At 31.6% G+C, this 25,898-nt stretch overlaps 1 protein-coding gene across 3 annotated transcripts; it reads left to right on the top strand.

Moving 5' to 3' along the window:
* The first annotated feature begins 20,254 nt into the window (after positions 1 to 20,254).
* Positions 20,255 to 23,937, top strand: LOC108459150 (myosin-binding protein 3). 3 transcript variants are annotated; one of them, XM_017758516.2, is made up of 4 exons: positions 20,261 to 21,610; positions 21,708 to 21,905; positions 21,996 to 22,151; positions 22,221 to 23,937. In XM_017758516.2, the coding sequence occupies exons 1-4, from the start codon at positions 20,569 to 20,571 to the stop codon at positions 23,378 to 23,380; spliced, it is 2,556 nt and encodes an 851-aa protein (XP_017614005.1). In that variant the 5' UTR covers positions 20,261 to 20,568; the 3' UTR covers positions 23,381 to 23,937. The 3 variants fall into 3 exon arrangements, with proteins under 3 accessions (XP_017613998.1, XP_017614005.1, XP_017614011.1); XM_017758522.2 differs by having other exon boundaries at positions 22,329 to 23,937; XM_017758509.2 differs by having other exon boundaries at positions 20,255 to 21,610; positions 21,996 to 23,937.
* Positions 23,938 to 25,898: the final 1,961 nt, after the last annotated feature.

Consider the following 25,898-nt stretch of genomic DNA (forward strand, 5'->3'; position numbering starts at 1 on the left):
TTTTGATATTTTGAACAAGGATAGTTGTGAATGGAGTGAAAACCATTAAATTATACACATAAGTATCCAGCAAGAAATTTAACTACTAAATGTATTTATACTAGGAGATCAAGACATCAAAAGGGGAGAATCAAACAAAGGCAAAACAAAGATAATCGAGTAGTCGATTGGAAATCGTTTCATCCAATATAAGGTAAGTCATTAAGCATATATTTGATATTGCTTAAATGATTGTAAAAATCTATGCAATTGTGTTTAATGGGATGATATATATATATATAAATGAAATGTATGTGTATGGAGTGATGACATTTGTTGAATGTAAAAGAAATAGTGAAATGTGCAGAAAGTTGCTTTCGGCACTAAGTGTCTTGAGGCAATACGTGTGTACGGTGACGAGATTGGCACTAAGTGTGCATGCTGAAAATATATGGCACTAAGTGTGCATGCTGGAAATATATGGCACTAAGTGTGCATGCTGGAAATATCTGACCTTTGGGTGTGCGAGCTCGAAGGGTATGGCACTAAGTGTGCGGGTTTAAATTGTACAGCACTAAGTGTGCGAGTTTGATTATATAGCACTAAGTGTGCGAGTTGAATACATATAGCACTAAGTGTGCGGATTCACTATATGCTCTTGCATTACAATTGGCACTGAGTGTGCGACATCATCGAGCTAATCCCGGACAGCGGATCGGGTAAGTACCTTGAGCTCATGACGAATAGAAAATACGTTCATGCTCGGGGTTAGTGTGTGATGATTGAAATTGTATGATTATGGTGGAAATGAGTTAGTGTGTGAAAATGCCTCAAATATCTTGTTGTATAGAATATGAAATGTGGATGTATGACTTGGTATGAGATTGAACCGAAAGGTCCGAGGATTTATGGTATAGTTTCAATATGGATGAGTACCTAGCCTCGTTTATTGTTCATGTTGTGATAACTTTATCAATGGATGATTGTTGAATGCTTATGACTTACTGAGTTATAAACTCACTCGGTGTTTTCTTGTCACCCATTTTAGGTCTCTCGGACTCGTATTGTTTGTGTGATCGGAACCGTCGTTGAAGTCATCACACCGACTAAAATCTTTTGGTATTGTCTTCGTTGTTGAAGAACATTTGGCATGTATAGGCTATTATATTTTGTTGAACTGTGGGTTGTAAACTTTAAGCCATATGAAAATGGCCTATGCGGTCGTCGAGTGGGATGCTAGAACCTATAGCCACGAGTCTTAGAAACTTTAAATTTTAATAAGGTGGCCATAATTTGTGTCATGTATGATGGATGATTAAGGCCAAGGAAAGATTCATGAAATTGGCATAGTCTACTGCAGTAACTGTTGCGGACAGCAGCAGTGAGATGAGATTGAAAAATCACTAAAAATAGTAGAAGTAGAATTAAATAGTGAGTAAATTATGAAATTGAACCTTGATGAATCTATTTTTATATGGACAAAACGAAACGACCATATGAGCAGTATACTGAGAAATATTAAAGTTCTCGTGAGACAGGGCCAGAACCGTTTCTGGGTCCCCTGTCGCGACTTTGAAAATTTACCATAAATTATCCAGAAACAATTAGAAGTCATGCCTTATATGAATAGATTCCCCTTTGAGTCTAGTTTCATTAGGAACAAATGGCGTGAGCATCAGAGCTCTGTACGAGATGATATTCAAGTTGTGACGCGCAAAGGTCAGTGTAGTCGACCCCTGTAACATGGGTGACTTTAACTAATAAACTGTACCAATTGGCCCGACCAAAAATTCTAGAAATAAATCCATGGATGGATATATGAGTCTAAATTCAGGGAAAATTTACGGAATCAGTTTCCGAGTTTTGGAACTCGAGATATGATTTTTAAGGCGACAGTGACGCAGTTTTCCAGCCTGTCTGGAAATGCCAAATTGGTTGGTACCTTGAGAGGATTTGGCCCGTTAACCCCTCATGTCCGACACCGGCGACGGTCACGAGTATGGGGTGTTACAGAAAATCCCTAAGAGCCGAGAATTGTAACAACCCGATTTTGGGCCTAGTCAGAACAATGGTTTCAGAACCACTGTTCTGAGGCCGGAGAAAATTATTTTGATATTATTTTATGTGATATAACATGTTTATAAAGGTGCATGAAAATTTTGGTATATTAATTTTAGCGATTTCTAGTCCAATTTCGAAAAAGGACTAAATCGCGTAAAAGGTAAAAGTTATATTTTAGTACCCAAATGTGTCTAATAGCTAGAGTATTAAATTGGGGGCCTTTAAAGTGAAATTATACCCCTAAATATGGCTTGGCCGGCCATGGGACAAGAAATTTCAAATGGTCAATGTATTTGGTAAGGATGTCATATTAGGTGATAAAATGGTACCCTAAGGACTTACCTTCAACTTTTTCATTTTCTTCCTTCTTATTTTTTACCAAAAATACCAGAAAAGAAAATGGTTTTGAATCTTTTAACTTTCAGCAAAGAAACTCCCTTGAAAGTAAGTGATTTTAATGTTTTTTCTTGAAGATTTTTACATTTTTGGAACCCCTAGAGCATGAGCTTTCATAAGAGAGGACTATTTTGTAAAATGATTAAGAGTCTAGGGTTTTGCCATGAAATCATATGTGTTTTTTTCTGAGTTTTTGTGAAAGAAAATGAGTCTCGGTGATGTTATAAACACTTTTTGTGAAGGAAGATTGCATGAAAACTCCTAAAAAGGGGATATTTTGCAAAGAAGTATAATAAGTGTAAGTGTATGAAATAGTTGATATTGTGAGTTGCTATAGTTATGAAAATGGTTCATATAGTCTTAAAGAGTAAAGAAATTGAATAAAAATCATTTTACGAGCCTAGGGGCAATTTGGTAATTTTGGCAAAATAGAGGGTCAAAATTGTAAATTTTTCCAAAGTGTGTCAATGGACTAATTTAATCAGTACATTGTTTTAATTAGCTAAATGTGATGTTTGAGATGTTGAAAAATGCGATTTGGGCCTAGAACAGGGAAAATCAATTTATGGACGATTACGTCTTTTTCACCTTTATGGTATCGAGGTAAGTTCATACGTAAATAATACCATGCTATACATGTATTTAAATGTTACCATCACATGAATTGTACAAATATTAATGTGTATGTGATTAATATAAATATGATGAGACAAAGCCTTGATAAGCGAGAAAAAATCCCGTTTGAACCTTAAGAATAAAATAGGATACGAGTGACATGTCACTAGGAATTATGAGTCTAGATGACTAGCTCGAGAGTGAGCATTTAAAAGTCATGAGCATTAAATGTCATGAGATATGAGGTAGCTCTAGCTACAGTTGAGGCACTTATGTGCAAGGGTTTTTTCGAGTATCCAATTAGTATTCCAAGTGTTCAACGGGTAATCCAAGGAAAGAGTTGATGATGGTCCCAATGAGGTAAGTCATTGGTGAGTATGCACTTGAGTTATGTTACGAGTTGTGCAGGTATGTACACTAAGCCTATGAGAATGCCTTGGTATGTGATGATTTATGATGCATAAATATGTGTTCTTACCATGATGGATGAAATGATATTGTATTAAATTTGTGAAAAAATGATCATGAATGAGTAACTTAGCCTTGACAGATTTGAGTTACTGCAGTAGTGTAACTTTGAAAATACACTAAAAATAGTGGAAAATGAGTTAGAAGCTTAATAAAATATTGAAATAAAGCTTATTAAGTCTAGTTTCTTATAGAAGAAACCGTGTAAGCAAAAGAATTTCCTATAATGAGATATTTGAAGTTGTGTGGGATAGAGTCATAATGACTTTGAAATCCCCTATTTTGATTGAGAAAATCATTATAAATTGTAAAAAAATGTTTTTGAGTTATTATTTATATGCTTAGAATTCTTAATGAGTCTAGTTTCAAGAGAAATAGACGAGAACATTATTCGAGTCCTGTGCTATGAGATAATTGAACTTTAGTTCAGAAGGGTTTGAACTGCCAGACAATAAATCAGGGGTAACTTTGAGGAATAAACTGTACTAATTGGCTAAGCCAAAAATTATTTAAATTTTATGGTAGAAAGGTATCTAGTCTCAAGGAAAATTATTTAAATAATTTAGTGATTGTTGCTCAGGAAGACAGCTTGTCGTGAATTTGAGAATATGTTGTAAACATTGATAAAACATGTTAATGAATTGCTTATTATTTTCATGTGAACTTACTAAGCGTAAAGCTTACCCCCCTATCTTTCCTATGTCCCTTAGGGTTGACAGGTTAGCTCGAGTTGGAGGCCGTCAGAGATATTATCACACTGTCAAGTTAACGCTATCGGCGTAAGTAAATCCTAGTATTTTGAGTCTATGACATGTATAGGGTTTTAATGTTGAGTATGTGATATTATGATATAGCTAAAGGCATTGGATTGTTCTTAAGGTAGTATATAGTCATGTGAATAGGTCTATGTTGGCTAATGACGTTATGGGCCTATATGATTATTCTTATGCATGTATGTTATTATCTCTTGTGATGTGGCTTACAGCTTGTATGCCTAGAGATTAAATTGAGATTCATTGATGAGTTAGTAACTGATGCAAGATTAAGTGATTGGTAAATAGTTAATAATGGCTCATGAATGGTTTGTGGATATGATTATGCATGCCTAGTGATGGACATGAGGTTTGTGACGGAATGGTAGTTATGACAAGTATGTGGTAATGATGTGAGTAAATTCTATGATATTTATTGCATAAGAAATTGACATGAGCATAACATGTTTGTAGATGTTTAAGAGCTCATTTATGCCATGTTGTATATTATTGGATAAGTATGCGTGCATATGTTGTGAGGGTGACAAATGGCTTGGAAAATAGCCTTGTAATTATCTACACGGGTAGACACACGGGCGTGTGTCTAGACCGTGTGTGACACATGGTCAACCCCCATGGGCGTGTGCCATGGCCGTGTTTTAAAGTTAGTGTTGCACATGGGCTAAGGGCACGGGCGTGTCCCAAGCCACAAGGGCGTGTGTGACTACAAGGTCTGTATCCACACGGGCGTGTGGAGCCTTAAAGCATGAAATTTTTTTAAGTTTTTCTCAAGTTCTCGGTTTAGTCCCGAACTGCCTCTAATGCATGTTTTGGGCCTCGTAAGCCCATTTAAGGGACAAAATGTATGTGGAATAAAAGGTTTTAAATTGATCAAATTTTACGGCTGGTTTTTGTGTGATTGGTTGAGTTTAAGTTAGGTAACACCTCAAACCCTGTCCCGGTGTCGGATACAGGCGAGGGGTGTTACAGCTCATACGTTGGATTTGTGGCCCTAAAACCACTATTATGACACTTTAGAAAAATGGACTGTTACAATTCTTATCAAGCTTGGCACGTTAGAAATAAATTTTGACGTTGTTTCGCTAAAATAATATGAAGAATGGATTGAATGGGGTGGAATTCGGGTTCGAAATTTGAATATAAAATTTCCAACAAAGAAGAGAAAATTTTATGAAAAGGAAAAGTGAGAAAAATAAGAGAAAAAGATGTGTTCAAAGAAGAGAGAGAAGAAATTCTAAAAAAGGTTGAAAAAGATAATCAAAATCCTAAATAGGAAAGGGACCAAATGAAAAAATTAAGCAAATTTTAGGGGTTGATTTGGTAAATTACCTAATTTGCAGAAATTTAATAAAAGAGGAAGGGAATTGACATGGATGAAACTTAGGACTCTAAGGAGGATGGAGTGATGCTTGGCCATTGGGCTATTACTCATTTCTTGGTCATTTTCTACCACATTTATTTCTTATACTAACTTGGTTTTCATCCTTAATTACTAAAAAATAAAGAGGAAAAATGCAAAAAGTGGGGCTTGAACTTGGTTCTCTAGGGGTTTTACTAAGTTCTTAACCACTAATACTAAGGCTCAATTCTTGATGATTTTTAAATTCTAACCCCTAATTTTTTAAGTGTTGCACTGCTTCTTGGGTGATGGTTTGATGCTCACATGATAGGTGAAATTTGTAAGTCACTAGCTACACGACATCACCATGAACCCAAACATAACTTAAAACTGAGACTATGTCTCTCTCAAAGAGAGGGGAATAAATCTTCAAACTTGAAAATTTCAAGATGTGGAAGAAAAAAAAAACAATTTAGAGATATGGGTGATTAGGTTTAGGTTTAGTGTATTTATATAGGGAATGGGGTAGGACAAAATGGGAATTTTTTATCACAGGAATCCCAGGTTACAGGTCTTAGACACAACCAATTAACTTTGGTTGGGGTTGAAACCCCCAGAGGCAAAATGCTCCCTGCAGGAGGCGTTTTTGTCTGACATTACAGTAAAAATGCTTTTTGCAATAGGTGTTTTCTCTTTGCATTTCTGAGTGAAAAATGCTTCCTGTAGGAGGCATTTTCAATAAATTCTAACATGTAATCTTGAAGCAGATATGGCTTTTCGTGATACTTGAATCAATCCATGTAATCCAAAGTTGTAGCCAACTCCAGCGTGAGAAATGGTTCACGCGTTCGCAAGTAATTGTACATGTGCTGCCAAATCTTGATATACTTCTTGTGGAATGTTGCCTAGTCTTCGTCAAGTCTCCATTGCATGTCGATCATGTTCAAGTCATTGAGCTCTTGATGTTGCGGCGGAATACACTACGTACACCCGAACTGTCGCATAACTCAGTCATATTAGTGAATCTCGATCGTTGCAAACACGATCAATGGCACTTACACATGCCAAATTTTGTGGTTGCCCAAAAATTCATCTGGGATACATTCTTGAATCCTTGGATCCTAATATGGCATCCATACGAACTACAATACGAATTTATAAATTTCAGCAAATGTAGAATATTTAATTTAAAATGTTGGAATAAAAAACTGATAACTATGAAATTAATAAATTAATCTCCTATTTTGTTTGTTGGTTTAAAACTAGTCGAATGTCTTTGAGCTCGGTCGGTATACCACTGTGTCTGGCGGGGTTGTTCCACTTGTAAAAAAATATGTTATTTCAAAATTACAACACTGAAAATTCCAATATTATAACAACATTATCAAAAGAATTTTACCATGTTATGAGTGAGAATTTGTAAGAGACTTGCACTTAAAGGCGTAGAAATGGTAATTGATACCATGCCCATAATTGAAGAAGTAGCACGCAACCGCCTATTTTAGCTTTTTTCAGTATTGTTACCTGACACATTTCTCGGTACAATGTCACCAGCACCGCTGATCCCTAGCTAAGTCGTCTCGCTTCTCTCAAGCCGACTACTAATAGTAGCCACCTTAAGTGTACTAGATTGAGAGATTTATTTGGCATTAGTAGACCTTCAATCAACCTCAATATGAATGCCCGCGCGTATTGCTCCTTTTCAGTGTCGATCGCTAAAGTGTCGATAGTTCAGAAGTTGTCCTCCAACTATCTCATCTCGATTTGGCTACCCTTAAACCTGTTTGGCACCTTCCCCAGTAGTTGCTCGCATGTTGCACTCCAATCGACACTAACAACTGGCTCATAAAGACATCCCCATCAACCAGTAGACTAATTTGTAAATTAGCGTCCTCAAGTGTAATTGTACACTTGCCGCAAGGGAGATAGAGCGTGTGCGTCTTCGGTCTCCATCTCTCACCAAAACACTGATGAGTGGGGGATCCAATTTAGTCCCCTTGGGCATGTGAGCAGCGTATAAAAAGCCTAAATCTCGCAAGTGTCCATGAATGACCTCCGGTGCACCTTCGCATAAGTTGTTTATTTACGTCTCAAGAATTTGATCTTCAGCCTAAGTAAATAAACATAAAAAATTATTAATCTAAACATCATAATAATTAACTATTTAAAATTAAGTAATTTGATATTTTTTCTTAATATCATAATTATTAACGGATTAAAATTAAATAATATTTCTTACCATTTGTAATTGAACGCTAGAGATGTGCTTGTCATCCAAATGAATATGTTGATATACCATCGGAAATTGAATAAAATAAAACAAAAGTTTTAGACTTTTTTTAAAAAAATAAAAAAAAAATTAGATTTGGAAATTTAGAATAAAAAAATCGAGAATAACAAATTGAGAACAATAAATCAAGAACAATAAGTTGAAAGTTAAGAGTTGAATTGAATGAAATGATAATTTGAGGGTTTATATAGGAAAAAAATAGTCGTTTGGATTTATGACCGCTGGGAAGTTATCATTGGACAAGGGCACGTTTTCACTAATGTTCCAAAGAAAACCCGCCACGTAGGCATTTTTAGGAAAAAGAAGAAAACGCGTCCTACGTAGGATGTTTTTTCTAGAATATCAGTGAAAAGGCACCCTGTAAGATACATCTTCTTTTCTCTCTCCAAAAATAATATAGATTAGTAAATTTTAAGAAAAATGACATAATTTCTCAATTTTTTTCCGCATAAATTTGCCTAACTTTTTCCTAATTTATAATATATAAAAAGATATAAAAAATTTAACATATAATTAAATTAGGTTATGCATTAACGCGAAAAAAGATGCAAAATATAGTACACTCCAATTACTGAATCTTCTCATTACATTTTTCCTAATGTATGTGTATGTGAATTAAGCTGTTGATTTGGTAAGCTTTTTCTTAAAATCCATCAATTAACAAATGGCTAATGATTCTCAAATCCAAGAATCAACTTTTCAAAGAAGTGAAAATGAATGAAATAAAAAATAAAATAAAATAAAATTAATAAGAAAAGCTGAAAGCCAGAATGGAAAAGCAAAAGAGAGGGACCGGAAGGGTTGTCAAGTCACCATCAAAGAACCCTAATTTGATCTCTTTTTCCCACTTTAAGTTTAAATTTCCTTCTTGTTAGGGCTCCCCATGATGTCTGCCACTGTTTCGCACACCTGTTCCATCATCATTCTTTTCTGTTTCACTTTAATTATAAAACCAAATAGAATCCCAGGTTTTCTATATAATATAACTAATCACAATGCTACCAACTTTCAGTATTTTTCTTTTATCATATTTAAGTGGCGATGGCAAACATTTTTTTATTCTATTTTCTTAAGTTATTTTATAAGTTATCTTTTATATTCCATTAATTACATTCATAAGATATTTTCTATATTCTATTTGCTTAAGTTTGCATTATAGTAATCAATGGAGCCAAGTTGGCTGCATCTTACTTTTAGATTAATAAAATTATATATTCTTTTAAATAAATAAAAAAGATAACTTTACCTTTTAGTCAAATTACCATTCTATTTTATTTGTGTTATCTTTCATCTTTGTATTCAATAATTTTCAATTAAAAATAATAAATATTTTAATTAATTATAAAATATTTTAATTAATATTAAATTATTATAAATTGTATTAATAATAAATCATTATTTTTCAATTAATATATATATAAGTTTTTTAGAAGATACACATATAGTCACAATTGTAATTACAAACAATATATTCGAATCATATAGTCACAATTGTAATTACAAACAATATATTCGAATAACTATAACTAGGGGTAAGCGTTCAATCGAATCAAATAAAAAAATTAAGTTAATCGAGTTGACAAATCCTATTTTATTATGCTAACTCGATTTGAAATTTTCTCGAGTTGAGTAGAGTGAGATGAAATTTGAATCGAATCAAATCGAATATATTTGTTCGAGTTAAATTAAAAAAATGAATTTGGGTCCTTGTAGCCACTATTACTCACCGTAATCAAATTTGTTGTTAATTTTCATCCCCTCATAATTTATTGATTAATCTTTTATATATGGGTTAGTTTCTTTGTTTGCTTAGTTGTTTCAATTATCTTTGATTTTTATAACAATGTATTTTGAAATTAAAAATATATTAAATGTAAAATGTGATCTTTTAATAAAAATTATTTTAATGATAAAATGTGAAATTGATATAAACAGAAAATTTTAACAAGAATATTTTATGACATCATTAATAATTCAATTTTAACAGAAATTGATAAAGATTCAACATGATTAAACATTTCAATAATACAAATAGTAAAAATGTAAAATTTAATTCAATAATATAAATAGTAAACATAAATTGAAAAAAAAATTGGGGTTTGGGGAGAAGTAAAAAATTTTGGGGAAAAGTAAAAGAAAAAGTTTTGGGGGGTTTGGGGGAAGTAAAATTTTTTAGGGTTAGTAAAAGTTTTGGGGTGAAAGTAAAAGAAAAAAAGTTTTGGGAATTTGAGGAGAAGTAAATTTTTTGAGGGGAAAAGTAAAAGGGTTTGGGGTAGGGGTGTTTAAATTTCGGTTAAAATAAAATTAATCGATCAAACCGATCTAATTTAGTTAATCGGTCAGTTAACTAATCTAATTCAGTTGGAGGTCGGTTAATGATTTTTTGAAAGTTCGGTTATCGGTTAATTCGATTTGAAATCGGGTAATTAATTGAATTAACTAGACTTAATAATTAATAATACAAATTATATGTAGATATAATTTGGTTAATTCATTAATTCAATCAAATGAACATTATCAATTTATTTTTATATGTTTTGTACTTGTTTTAAGAAAAAAAAACATAAATTTAGGTTAACCAACCAAATTAACCGAAATATTTTGGTTTGATTTTTTTGTTGAAAAAAATTTTGATTTGGTTAACAGTTAAAATATTAAAAAGTTCGGTTAATTCAATTAATACTAGTTCGGTTTGGTCAACGATTTGAACACACCTAATTTGGGGGTTGAAGGAAGGGAAGTAAAAGAGTTTTGTATTTGGTTTATTCGAATTCAAAAATTCAATTCGATTTGAACTCAAAATTTAAAAAAAAATCGAGTTGATTTTATTAACTTAATTAATTCGATTTGAATAATTCGAAATTCGAACATTTTCAATTTTTTGAGTCGAATCAAATTTTACTCACCCCTAAGTATAATAGAATTAATCATTACAAAATACTATTAGATCAAAATATACAAAATCTGCATATAATAAAACATAAATTAAAATAAATATAAATTAAAAATCCACACATGATTTATACAAATTCACCCTAACGTCTTAAAGTTTTCAAAACCATAACCTTAATGTTAAACTAAGTCTTCATTAACTATAAATTTATTTTTAAAAGTTGTTGTCAATGATGACTGTATTTTATTGTTTTTCTTCTTCTTTACTTTTATTTCTTATTTAATAATTTTTATGCAAATATATGTTGAATATTTCAATATTTAGTTATAATATTAAGTTTGAGTTTTTATGGTTGTATATTTTAATCAATTATTTTTCAATTAAAAGATTTTAAATAATGAAAATATTTAATTTTACATAAATTAATTTAATGAATTTATCTAAAGATTGATATATAATTTAATTAAATATAAATTTAAAATATTTATTTTAATTAAAGTAAAATAAATTTAATTTTATAATTCTTCAATATGTAATTAAATTTTTATTATGTTGTAGTTAAAACTAGAAAAATGAATAAACTAAATAGAAAATGTAAACAAATAATAAAAGGGTATAATTATTTTTTTACTTAAAATTTGTTTAGTAAAAAAATCGAGGGGGCTTATAAGTTTTTTCAAACCTGGGGCAAGTGAACCTTCTTGAAACTATAAGAAGGTAAGTGTAATTTATACTAAATTTGATGTGGGTAAGTGTTTTTGTCCTAGAAATTTATTGATTTAATAACAAGGTTTAAGTTCTATTAGCTTTGAGATTGCAAGTTTAGAGTGTCATTATATGTAAATAATGTGTATAAGATCTTTTAGATTTTATTTTGATTTAAATTTCACGATAAGAAGATATCATCTATACTTTTTACTATTTAGATTTAAATATATTTCAATTATCAACCCTTTTATTATAATTAGTTGAACACATATTTTTAAAACTAATTTGTAATATTTTCAAAAGAATTGAAAATAAATTATATGTATGGGTACTAGGTCCTAAGTACTTAGGTTCAAGATTTATCATGTGCAATTATATACATAAGTCTCCGAATCTAATTTTGTACAATTATCATATGTGAGTTTTAGTTCAATTACTCTAGTTTGTTAGGTTTAATTTAAATTATTCCAATTCTTAATTTTTTATACTGTAATAATTTAATTTTACTCTTTAATTACTCAATAATTTAATATTTGTGATTATATTTGTAATTGTATTTATAGTTTAATTGTAAAAAATAATCCTAATCTTCAAGAGCGCAATGTATTGATGTGGGCCAACACAAAATTATACAAAAGAATACATGCCCATCCACCTTACTCACATTGGGAGAATGGTGGGCCATCCTTTGCGCGTGATGCTGCCTAAATCAGCGCAAGTGTCCCTCACTCACACTCTTTATTATCTTCGCTCTTTAGTCTTTACACATAACAAATACAATTCGTTTTGGGTTAAGTGTGGAGGAAACAAATCTCACATCTATTAAAATTAAATTTTAATTTTATAAAACAAATATGATCATTTCTTTATCAAAAATTATTTTCTTAATCCATGGGTGACTTCCATTTTTAAGCAAGTAAATACTTACGTCAACTATGGTTAAATTTTAATTTTATAAAATTAATTAAGTATTATTAATATATCTGTAAATATTAAGATTCAAATCTCACAATAATATTTTTAATGAGTGATTTGTAAGTGCTATTTTCAAATCTCTATGAGATCAAAAGTATGCCGAATTGATATGACTCCCATCACCTATAATCTATCTGAAAAATATATATATTTACAAAAATGCTTTCCTTTTAATGAAAATATTTCATATAGTAAAAATCTATATCTATATTGTTGACCTAAATAAATATAATTGAAAGAAACAAAATATGGTTTTAAACCATTAATTTTATCTTTTAATTAAAATATTATTTAATTTTAGTATAACATTTTAATAAATATATTTTTATACAATTCTTTTCATCCACATCTTGAATGTGTAATAATTTAGTATCATTAAAATATTTTAACATTTTAATATTTATAGTAATTTTTACAATTATACCATATTCATACTTATACAAATTTTAAGTCATATTAAATTATGGCACACTTATTATATGGAGAAAAACATGTAAAAGTATATTTATGAAAGATTATATAAAATCAAAAGAGATTTGGTTGAAATGACAAAATTAAGACTTTAAAGATATTGATATTGTAAGTTTCAAATGGCTTTGAAGTTTTATTATGAGTTAAATTACTTTTTTATTTTTGTAAAATTTTATATAAAAAGCAAAAATACTTTTATTATAATTTTGTAACATTTTAAAATAGAAACGATTTTTAATTACTTTTAACTGAATTATTGAATGATTAATTTATGACAAATCAGAAACTTAAATAAAATCTAAATTTTGTAAATAATTTTTACCCAATTCTTTTCTATTAAACTAACCCTTACTCTTTACTCAAACAATTTTCCAATTAGATTAGGTTTTGGTCAATGAGTGTGGCAGAAGGAAAACGACTCTCTATTCTACTTTTAGTTGAGATTTATTTTTCAAAAATTAAATATGTTGAAAACGGCTTCATCAGTCATCACTCTTTGAAAATACTTCCAACAATTAGATTATTATTATAGAAAAATTAATAAAATAATAAATAAAAGAGGATGAAAATACGAGAGAATTTCATTATTTTATTTTCACTTACAAAGTGCTATTTATAAGCTCCTTTACATTCAATTAATAAAGGTATTATATTGAATGAATTAAAGTTTCTTAATTACTCTATTTAATAATCTCTTGATTATAAATTAAGTAAAGAGTTTCATCTAATTACTTTAATATGCTTAAAGGGGGTTATGACTCCATTTAATTTACAACACTCCCCCTTGGATGTCTTTTAAATAAGAATGTGCCTCATTAAAACCTTTATTAGGAAAAACTCTGTGGGATAAAAACCTAATGAAGGAAAAAGAGTACACAATCTCTTATTACAAGTTGCCTCGTTAAAAACCTTTAACAGGAAAACCTAGTGGGACAAAACCTTGGTTAAAGGAAAAGAGTACAACATGTTTTAGACTCCCCCTAATGGCGACATCACATTATATCTTTGAGTCGACGCATTCCAATCTTGTTTCGTAGTCTTTCAAATGTTGAAGTTGACAATGCCTTGGTAAAAAGATCTGCTAAATTATCACTAGAACAAATTTGTTGAACTTCTATGTCACCTTTCTTCTCAAGATCATGAGTGAAGAATAATTTTGGTGAAATATGTTTCGTTCTGTCACCTTTGATATAAACACCTTTTAATTGAGCTGTACATGCTGCATTATCTTCGTATAAGATAGTTGGCATATTTTCCTGTAAAGGCAAATTACATATCTTCTGGATATGTTGGGTTAATAACCTTAGCCAAACACACTCTCGGCTTGCCTCATGCATTGCAATTATTTCAGCATGATTTGAAGAGGCAGCAGCTAATGTTTGCTTTGTCGAACGCCATGATATGACAGTACCTCCACATGTAAATAAATATCCAGTTTGAGATCGACCTTTATGTGGATCCGATAAATATCCAGCATCAGCATAACCAACTAATAGGGATTTTGAATCATTTGAATAAAATAACCCCATATCAATGGTCCCTCTAAGATATCTAAATACATGTTTAATTCCATTCCAATGTCTACGTATTGGAGAAGAACTAAATCTTGCTAACAAGTTTATAGCAAAAGCTATATCAGGTCTTGTGTTATTTGCAAGATACATCAATGCTCCTATGGCACTTAGATATGGTACTTCAGGACCAAGAAACTCTATATCCTTAGGGATTTTAAATCCTTCTGGGATTTTCATATAAATTCCAGTATCAAGTGTACCATACAAATAGGCTGTAACAACATCCATTAGACGCATGTCAAGTTTTTCACGTACTGCTAAACTAATAAGGTATCTAAACGTGATTGCATCCACCACAAGAGAATATGTCTCTTCATAATCAATGCCGGGCCTTTGCGAAAATCCTTGTGCTACAAGTCGTGATTTATATGTTATGACTTCATTTTTCTCATTTCGTTTTTGCACAAATATCCATTTATATCCTACTGGCTTTACATATTTAGGTGTTTGTACTATAGGTCCAAAAACCTCACGTTTAGAAAGTGAATTTAATTCTGCTTGAATTGCGTCTTTCCATTTTGGGCAACCTTTTCTATTTCTACATTCCTCAATAGATTTAGGCTCAGGATCCTCATTTTCTTTTGCTATTTCAATAGCAACATTATAAGCAAAATTGTTGTCGACAACTATATTTTTTCAGTTCCATCTTTTTCCTGAAGTAACATAACTTATTGAGATTTTTTCATTATCACCATTTTCAGGTACCTGAACCTCTTCTGGGGTTTTTTGATTAGTTATATCTTTGGACTCTTCTGGGGCACTTGTCTCCACAATATTACCATCTTGAAGAATTGATCCTTTTCTTTTACGAGGATTTTTATCTTTGGAACCGATTGGCCTTCCACTCTTCAAGCGTGGATTACTTTCTTTTGCACTAACAATTTGCCTTATTGGGATATCAATTCGTATTGGAGCATTTTCAGCTAGTATGTGAGATTTTGTAATTCTCTTTAGGTCAGTAAATGAATCTGGCAGTTGATTGGCAATGTTTTGCAAATGTATAATCCTTTGAACTTCTTGTTCACATTGACTTGTACGAGGATCTAATTGAGATAATGACGATCCATTCCATGTAATTTCTTTAACCAGTTGTATTTTCTCTCCCCCTAATGTTGGGAATGTTGTCTCATCAAAATGACAATCAATAAATCGTGTAGTAAATAAATCTCCAGTTAATGGTTCAACATATTTAATTATAGAAGGAGATTCATAACCAACATATATTCCCAACCTCCTTTGAGGACCCATCTTTGTGCGTTGTGGTGGAGCAATTGGAACATATACTGCACATCCAAAATTCTAAAATGGGAAATATTTGGCTCCTGACCAAAAGCCGATTGTAATGGGGAGTACTTATTATAACTTGTTGGCCTTAAGCGCACAAGTGCAAGTGCTGCTGCATGCAAAATAGCATATCCCCAAGCTGTAACAGGGAGTTTTGTTTTCATAAGCAATGGCCGAGCTATTAGTTGGAGGCGTTTGATAAATGATTCAGCTAAACCATTTTGTGTATGAACATGAGCTACAGGATGTTCAACTTTTATCCCAATTGACATACAATAATCATTAAAAGATTGGGATGTAAACTCACCACATTATCAAGACGAATAGTTTTGATTGCATAATCTGAAATTGTGCTCTTAATCGAATTATTTGAGCAAGTAGTCTATAAGCGCCAGAGTTGCGAGTCGATAATAAGCATACATGTGACCACCTACTAGATGCATCTATTAATACCATAAAATATCTGAATGGTCCACATGGTGGATGAATGGGCCCACATATATCACCTTGAATACGTTCCAGAAATGTTGGAGATTCAATCCCAACTTTAGCTGGTGATGGTCTAATAATCAATTTTCCTTGAGAATAAGCGACACAAGATAAATCCTTGAATTCAAGAATCTTTTGGTTCTTTAATGGGTGTCCAATTGAATTCTCGATGATTTTTCACATCATAATAGATCCGGGATGGCCTAATCAGTCATGCCAAATAGTAAAAGTATGAGCTTCTACAAACTTCTGGTTTGTAGTAACATATGATTCAATTGCACTAATATGTGCATAATATAAACCTGATGAAAAAGCAGGTAGCCTTTCCAAAATATATTTCTTTCCACATTCAACATTTGTAATATATAGATATTCAACATTTTTCTCATTCATAGTCTCAATATGATATCCATTAAGACGAATATCTTTAAAACTCAATAAATTTCTTTGAGATTTGGTGGAATATAAAGCATCATCAATGATAAATTTTGTACCTTTAGGTAATAATATAATAGCTCTTCCAGAGCCTTTAATAAGTTTTGAACTACCCGATATTGTATTAACATGGGCATTACTCATTGTCAAATGAGAAAAATATTTTTTATCATTGAGTATCGTATGTGTTGTAGCACTATCTGCAAGACACATGTCTTCATTGATTTTGGGTCTATCGAAATTTTGTTGAATATTCATATTCTTCATAAAAACAAACAAAATATAATATGAGAAACATTACAAATATTTATTAAATATATCAATTATTTTTTATGCAAGAAAATAAAATATACTTAAAAAATGTCAAAATAACATCAATTTTTCTAATGATTCTCAAAGAAATCGCCACATCTAGATGAGTTATATTATTAAGGTCATTAAATTTATCATCCTTGTAGGCATGGTCAATTTTATTATTATAGTGAATATCTTCATCTTTTGCCTTGTCTTGATTAGATGCTTCTTTATCTGCTAATATAGCATTTCCTAGACCTTTAGCATCTAGGTGAATTTCACATCTAACACCCATGACAAATAGTTCTTGCACGAGATGTCTAAAATGACAAATTCAAGTTTGGCAAGATTTGACATTATAATCACTTGAATCAAAATAAAAAATATTAGTAAATTAATAAGTATTCTCAATCGTAAAATAATTCAATTATATATACCAAATTTGCTAAATAATAATATGTATGTCAAATATTGGCATAAAGAGGAATAGTCATTATAATAACTTAACACAAATTAAATTAATTGAAATTTCTTTTAATAAAAAAATGTATATATAATTATCATTATTAGATTTTAGTTGTAAAAATAAATATGCAAATGTTACCCAAAGCAAATATTTCATCTAGAAAATAAAATAAAAGAATTATGAAAATACATTATACCGTATATAGTTTAACAGGAGTTATACGGGCAAATTATAAAAAGTCGAAATGACGTAAACTTCACTATGAATTAAGTAGAAGCTCGTGCGATAACGTGTTGTAGAAAAATTAATAAAACAATAAATAAAGAGGATGAAAATACGAGAGAATTTCATTATTTTATTTTCACTTACAAGGTGCTATTTATAAGCTCCTTTACATTCAATTAATAAAGGTATTACATTGAATGAATTAAAGTTTCTTAATTACTCTATTTAATAATTTCTTGATTATAAATTAAGTAAAGAGTTTTATCTCATTACTTTAATATGCTTAAAGGGGTTATGGCATCCATTTAATTTACAACAATTATTTCTTAGCAAAATGTATAATTTTTAAAAATATTTTCTTCAAAAATATCATAAGAGCTATTTATTTATTTATTTGTGATAGATATATTTTTTGGTATAAAATAAACTTGGGCGATGCTATAGCAACAACTAAACTACTGCATTCTATTTTTTTATTGATTGACGAATATTCTCCTCCAACATAGGCTATTTTACTAAATTAACTTTAAAAATTTTGATATTTACAAAAATGACAAATTTAAAAATAATTACTAAAATAATCTGAAATGAACAGTAGAATGGGGTTTTGGCCTGTCAATGGCCGGCACCAACTCGTATTTTTTACCCATGATTTCTTGATAATTGTGTCAGGCTTTAAAAAATTGATTTTTTTAGATTTGGCCTATCAATGGCCGGCACCAAGTATTTTTTTTAAATTATATCATATTGGTTTGCAAAAATACGAGTTTTAAAAAAAAAAATTTTGTGCTGGCCTGTCAATGGACGGCACCATTATTAAAAATAAAAATTTAAATTTTTTTTGTGCTGGCTTGTCAATGGCCGACACCAAAATAAGAGTTTTTTAAAAAAAAATTAAAAACTCGTATTTTGGTGCCGGCCATTAACAGGCCAGCACCAAATTTTTTTTTTAAAAAACTCGTATTTTGGTGCTGGCCATTGACAGGCCAACACCAAAATTTTTTAAAAAAAAAACTCATATTTTGGTGCCGGCCATTGACAGGCCAGCACCAAATTTTTTTTTAAAAAACTTGTATTTTGGTGCCGACCATTGACAGGCAAGCACCAAATAATTTTTTTTTAAAAACCCGTATTTTTGTGCCGGTCATTGACAGGACAACACCAAATTTTTTTTAAAAAACTTGTATTTTGGTGCCGACCATTGACAGGCCAACACCAAATAATTTTTTTTTAAAAACCCGTATTTTGGTGCCAGCCATTGTTAGGCCAGCACCAAATTCTTTTTTTTTTAAAAACTCGTATTATGGTGCCGCCCATTGACATGCTAGCACTAAATAAAATTTTTTTTAAAAACCCGTATTTTGGTGCCGGCCATTGACAGGCCAGCACAAATTTTTTTTTTAAAAGAAACTCGTATTTTGGTGTCGGCCATTGACATGCCAGCACCAAATTTTTTTTTTAAAAAACTCGTATTTTGGTGCCGGCTATTGACAAGCCAGCACCAAAAAAATTTGAATTTTTTTTTAATACTGGTGCCGGCGGCTAGCACCAAATTTTTTTTAAAAAACTCGTATTTTTTGTATACCAGTATAATACAATTTTAAAAAAATAATACCCTGGTGCCGGTCATTGACAGACCAAAACTAAAAAAATCAATTTTTTAAAGCCTGACACAATTATCAGGCAATCATGGGTGCAAAATACGAGTTGGTGCTAGCCATTGACAGGCCAAAACCCCATTCTACTGTTCATTTCAGGTCATTTTGGTGATTGTTTTTGAACCTGGGTCATTTTTATAAATATCAAAATTTTTTAAGTTAATTTAGTAAAATAACCTCCAACATACCTTTTAGAGGTGGTGGTGGATCATCAAGAATAACTAATTAATTTACTTCGCCTTCATCTACTTTAGCTAGATAATTAACAACTTTGTTTCCATCCCTTTGAATGTGATGAAACTTAATTTGTCAATTCTTGGAGCACTAGTCATGTATCATTTTGATTTTATCAATGTTACTTACTGCTACGAGATCGTCCCGGAAAACATCAATTAATAATGCGGTGTCACTTTTCATTTCTTTTTTGTCTAAATCTTGTGATAGTAACACTTACCCCTAACAATGCATCTACATTAAATTAGTTATACATTTCACAAGTTAACCGGTTAGATAACATTTTTAAAATTAATAATTTTCATTAAAAGGATTTTTTTAATTTTGAATTTTTTTAACATTAATTTCATTATAAGTTCTTATTATGTCAGGTTTTTTTTATACAATACCTATAATTACTCATAGCCGCGTCCAACTTTTAATAATACGATAACGAGCTAAAGTGTATTCGAATCTACATCCTCTTGTACTGACAATAATATCGAAACAAATCGAATTAAATCTTAATAGGTTAAATTTGAGCTTTCTTTAAATATAGGATCCATTATTTTATTAATAATTTTACCGTCTATTTTTAACATTCACAGATACTCCTCTTAACAATATGTCTCCGACTAACATTGATATATGGGCTTCATTATTAGTATTTATTTTATATAAATTTTCTTTTCTTAATCTACAATGTGAAATGAAGGTATCATTACGCTAGCAAATTCAGTGTAAAATGATCATAAATATTGTATATACTGTAAAAGAAAAGTGAAACTCAAAATCTGTAAAAGAAGCGATCTTAGCTTCTCTTGAGACAATCATAGGTTTCTTTTGGCAGAAAGCAGAAAGACTGAAACCCTTACCGAACATTTTTATCGTTTTTTTTTCTTTTCCTCATCCTATCTGATTTTCTGTCTCTGGTAATAGCAAGAAGACAATAGCAACCAACCATGGCTGCTGGCAACAAGTTCGCTAGATTTTTGCATAAACACACCAGCAAAATCACTGTTATTTTAGTCTACGCTGTGCTTGAATGGATCCTCATCTTCCTCCTTTTACTCAACTCTTTCTTCACTTACTTGATTACTAAGTTTGCCAATTATTTTGGCCTTAAACCTCCTTGTCCCTGGTGTTCTAGAGTTGACCATGTCCTGGAGCCCAACAACAACAACTCCTCAAACTCTTACAGGGATCTTGTCTGTGACAAACATGGTTCCGAGATTTCCAAATTGAGTTACTGTTCAAGTCATGGGAAACTAGCGGAAACACATCTGATGTGTGAGGAATGCTTGGCTTCTAGGCCAACGCCTAGTGACGGTAAATCCATTGGAATGGCAAGGAGGATTGCTTTCATTTCATGGGTGAGTGGTGATCCCAAGCTTGACAATGGTGAAAAGGTTGTCCCTTGTTCTTGCTGCAATGGCACCAAACTTCATCCTCCATATTTCCTATTCAAGCCTAGTTGGGGTGCTTTGGATTGTGCAGAAAAAGGAAGTTTGATAATACAAGCAATCGAAGATGATGATGATAACGATGGCAGTGAAAGCGATCAGTGCAAAGATGGTGAGGATATGATTGAGATTAAACTCAACAACCAAGATGACGACGATGATGATGACGACCAAAACGATCAAAGGGCTAAAACTGAGCATCAGGTGCTTTTTGAAAAAGATGTACATGAAGATGACAGATCAGACGCCATCAATATTGCAGAGAAGCATTTCAGTAGTGCCACAAGTGGAATCGTTGAACCTTGTTTTGCTGGAGATTATATGCTAGACTTCATTAATCTGCATCATCAGAAATGTGTTTCAGATCGCTTATTTCCTGTTGAATTAATTGATTTATCAACATCTGCAAGCCATTTCTCAGAAAAGCAAGATAATGGAAGTGAAACTAGTGATTCTTCTAATGAAGAGACACCATTACATGCTATTGATGAGATTGCAGAGACTATTACCTGTCCCAGGGAGGCTGAAAACCTGGAGCTAGGTATGAAATTGCTATTCAGTTTATTTGCTTAACCATGATTTATTGTACTTACCATACAAGTATCATTTTCCGCTTTCAATGTGTTCCTTGATAGCAGATCATCAACTAGAAAAGAATGATCTTAATCTAATGGCTGAGCGACCAATTTCCGAGACCAAATTGTTAAGCACTCAAGACTCTGATCTGCCTCTAGTTCAAGTGTCAGATCCTTCATTGCAATGCTTACGAGAAGATGGCTTTTCAACATTTAAGGATCAAGCTAAAGGTGTTGATGGTCCTGAATCAAGCAAGACTCGTAAGACTATACTTGTGTTCATCGTTGTGGTCAAGCATTTGATCTTGTGAATGGTAATTATATTTAATATATGTATCATATGTTGTACAGAGATTCTTGGTTTTACACTAGGTACACATGAAGAGAAGAGCACAATGGATGAGAACGGAGAAAGGACAAACGCTTCTTTATCGGTTCATACGGATTGTAACAACAACGAAGCAGAGGAGGAAAAGTTCCCTGACACTCCAACTTCATCACACCAAGGTATGCATTACTTGCATAATAAATTGCTATTCTTCGAGAAAAGAGAATCGGGTATTGAGGTGTCTTTAGATAGGAGTGTAGTAACTGCGATGGAAAGTGGTGATCCGGTTCGAACCATTGAAAGGCTGAAAACTTCCTTAAAAGCTGAAAGAAAGGCATTGAGTGCTTTATATGCAGAGCTTGAAGAAGAGAGGAGTGCCTCTGCAATTGCTGCAAATCAGACAATGGCCATGATAACACGGCTTCAAGAGGAGAAGGCGGCAATGCAAATGGAAGCTTTGCAGTACCAGAGGATGATGGAAGAACAGTCTGAATATGACCAAGAGGCCCTTCAACTACTAAATGAGCTTATGATCAAACGAGAGAAGGAGAAGGAAGAACTCGAGAAAGAATTGGAAGTATACCGAAAGAAGGTTCTCTATTATGAGGCCAAAGAAAAGACGAGGATAATGAGGATAAGCAAAGATGGAAGCTTGGGAAGTGGGAAATCTTCGGCTGCTTGTAGCTATGCGGAGGATAGCGACGAGCTATCCATAGACCTGAATCGTGAAGCCAAGGATGAAGATAGCAGCTTCTCTGGCAACCAAGAAAGCAGCAGTGATGCAGTTGGTAACTTGGAAGAAATGGCACTGGATTGTGTAAACCATGTAAGTGCCCTTGATGAATCGTTGACAGAATTCGAGGAAGAGAGGCTGTCCATCCTGGATCAGCTTAAGGCATTGGAAGATAAGTTACTAACTATGGGGGATGATCAATTCATGGAGGACTTGAAATCAATTCAGAATTCCTTTGATGGTCTTGATGAGAAGAATGACCTGCGCAGCAAAGAAGGTAATGAATTTTCAAAAGAAACAAGTTGTGGCAAAACAATGGCTTCCATGGCAAAGAGTCTCCTTCCTTTCCTGGATGCAGCTGATAACGGGACTGAAGAAGGAACTATGTATGGAAAACAAGGAGAATCTGATTCTGAACCGGTAGTAATGCAGACATATCCTGGTCCAGAACTGGAGTTGGACCCCAAGAAACTTGCAATTGAAGAGGAGGTGGATCATGTTTATGAGAGGCTACAAGCACTTGAAGAAGACAAGGAATTTCTCAAGAACTGCATGAGTTCCATAAAGAAAGGAGACAAAGGGATGGATCTCCTCCAAGAAATCCTGCAACATCTCCGAGATCTGAGAGCCGTCGAACTCCGAACAAGGACCTTGTGTGGTGATGTGCAAGGGTGATCTTAGGCTTGCCATGCATAAAAGGAATCACCTGGACCTAGTAATTTCATATATATTCAAGTGTCTATAGGGAATATCTCCAGATTGATGGGGAGATTCCTTATCTTCCTTCCTTTTGGGCTTACAAGAATGATGCAAGTTCCCAAAATAGGAAGGATCTCCTCTTTATCTGCCTTATTTACAACCAAAAAAGAAAGAGTGGAAAATGAAGGAAAACATACCATTTACCTGGGTTGTTCATGTAGGGTAAGTACCTAGTAACATGTTTTTCTTATTTGTTTAGATTTCATTTACTCTTTTCTCCATAAGGTTTGGAGGAAGATTTGACAGGTGAGGGAAGAAGGCTTTATCGTTTACTCTCTTACTGTTTCCATCAGGGAATGTTATAAATTTCATGAATTTTTTTTTTCTTTTTTGGAACTCAAACATATGTGTTGACTTTCTATAGCTTTGTATGAAATTAATGTTGTTCTTTCTTCCTTGGGTTCTCTCCCTTAGTTAAACTGTCATGTGTATGGCTTCTCATTTAGAACAGGAAGAATTGCATATTCAAATTACTTGTGAATCTGATAGAAGATAATTTCTTGGTTCTTGGTTAGAACTTTCTGTTGTAAATATATTATATAGTATATTTCATATGTGAAAGATTGCAATTTTTGAGGTGACAATTATCTACCTATTGCTATATTACAAATGTCTTATATTAGAGTTGAAATATTCAATTCTGAGTGTATCTTTCTTTCTTTTAAAATGTTTTCTAGATGCATTTTAATTTGTAAGAACAATTTGAGTGGGCTTATATTATTTTAAATCAATATAAAAACATGGTATCATGAAAATAGCATTTTATTATTTTGCTTAATAAAAATAAATTATTTAAAATAGTTTCTCGAGAACGCCTTGCTTTTATTATTATTATTATTATTTTATAATTTCCGAGTTTTAAGTTCAACCATATATTTTATACAACACTTTTGACGTATATATAATTTTTGGTAGGGTTTATTTTTAAAAATATATACTTGTTTTAGATAAGAATTTTTCTTGTCGATTAAAGCAACGCTATCAAAATGGTCAATATTATATTATGTACATATATAAACTTGATATGGATATAATATATATTTAAAATTTTATATAATAAAATTTTAAAATAATAATTTTATATCTCAATGTATTAAGTTCAAATGTATTAACAAAAATAAAGAATGGAGTAGAATAGATAAAATGTAATATGAGCTTATATAATCATGCAACAAAGCAGTGGCTTAGTTGTTACCTAATCATAATTAGCAGACAGTGGAGTCCATATTAGATTCAGACTTTCCTTGAAACAAGTTCTCAACCCAAAAGCCAATGTGATATTTTCAGTGCTACAAGCAAAAGAGAGTGAAATACAATATGAAAATAAATAAATAATAGGTGTAAAATGGAGTGGTCCAAAAAAAAAAAAAACAAAAGCAAAAGGTGATTCTCAACTTCCATTTGTTTTATATTTACTAATATGGTTATTTTTATATTTTACATTAAGTTGATTATTTATTTGTGTTAAATTATAGAGTAAAATTTTAAAATTAAAATATGTTCTAAGTCTATATACATTCCGTATATTTGGATTTTAATCTCTCTTTTTATTTTAAGAAATTTAGTCTCTTTATTTTTGGATTTAAAATTTAAGTTTAATTGTTATCACCATTAAAACTTTTTGGTGTGACCTTTTGAAATTAAAAAAGAATATATATTCACTTGGTAGTCATGTAACAATAAAAGTAACGTTGAAAATAGTGATTAAGATTTTTGTATTCTTAAAAGCACTCATTCGAACTTGCCATGACAAAATAACTTTTTTGTTAAAATAGTGTTCTTAAAAAGAAATTGAAGGCATCATTTAGATTCAAATAGTTAACAATATTAACTATTTAGGCTTGCTAATGACACTATAAAAATAGAAAGACCAAATTATGTCAAAATTTAAAGTATATAGATGAAATCTCAAGTTTTAGCATAAGGCCAAAATTGAAAATTGACCATCATATTATAAAGTAAAAAAAATCAATACAAACCTAAAAGAAATAGAAAGTCACATGTCAATCTCTAAAACTCTTAGAACATTCAAATTATGTTAGAATTTAAAGTATAAAAATTTAAACTTAAATTTAAGCATAATAGAGAGCTAAAACTAAAATGTAACCATTTTTTCTAAAATGTAAAAGAAAAAAATAAAAAGATAAAAAAAGGAGAACATTAGTACGTGTACCCATGTGTCAACAAATGAAGATCTTTTGGATCTTTCTTGGTCACCAAGTACTTAATAGCAGAGTGGTCTGTAAACACTATGACTTTAGTGCCCACGAGATAAGCTCTGAATTTGTCGAAGGCAAATACTACAACTAACACTCCTTTTTAGTGGTGGTGTAATTTAGTTGTGAATTTGTCAACGTACGACTGATATAGTATATAGTATGAAATACCTTGACTTTTCTTTGTCCCAGGATTGCTCCTACGAAAAAGTCACTTA

The sequence above is a fragment of the Gossypium arboreum genome, chromosome 7 (assembly GCF_025698485.1).
Source record: "Gossypium arboreum isolate Shixiya-1 chromosome 7, ASM2569848v2, whole genome shotgun sequence".
Lineage (NCBI taxonomy): Eukaryota > Viridiplantae > Streptophyta > Magnoliopsida > Malvales > Malvaceae > Gossypium > Gossypium arboreum.

What these genes read in the sequence shown, in the direction of transcription:
- LOC108459150 (XM_017758509.2), top strand. Translation starts at nt 20,569, where the DNA reads ATGGCTGCTGGCAACAAGTTCGCTAGATTTTTGCATAAACACACCAGC. An exon ending in GGCTGAAAACCTGGAGCTAG is followed by an intron (nt 21,611 to 21,707) that starts GTATGAAATTGC and finishes CCTTGATAGCAG; the next exon opens with ATCATCAACTAGAAAAGAAT. An exon ending in TCCTGAATCAAGCAAGACTC is followed by an intron (nt 21,906 to 21,995) that starts GTAAGACTATAC and finishes TATGTTGTACAG; the next exon opens with AGATTCTTGGTTTTACACTA.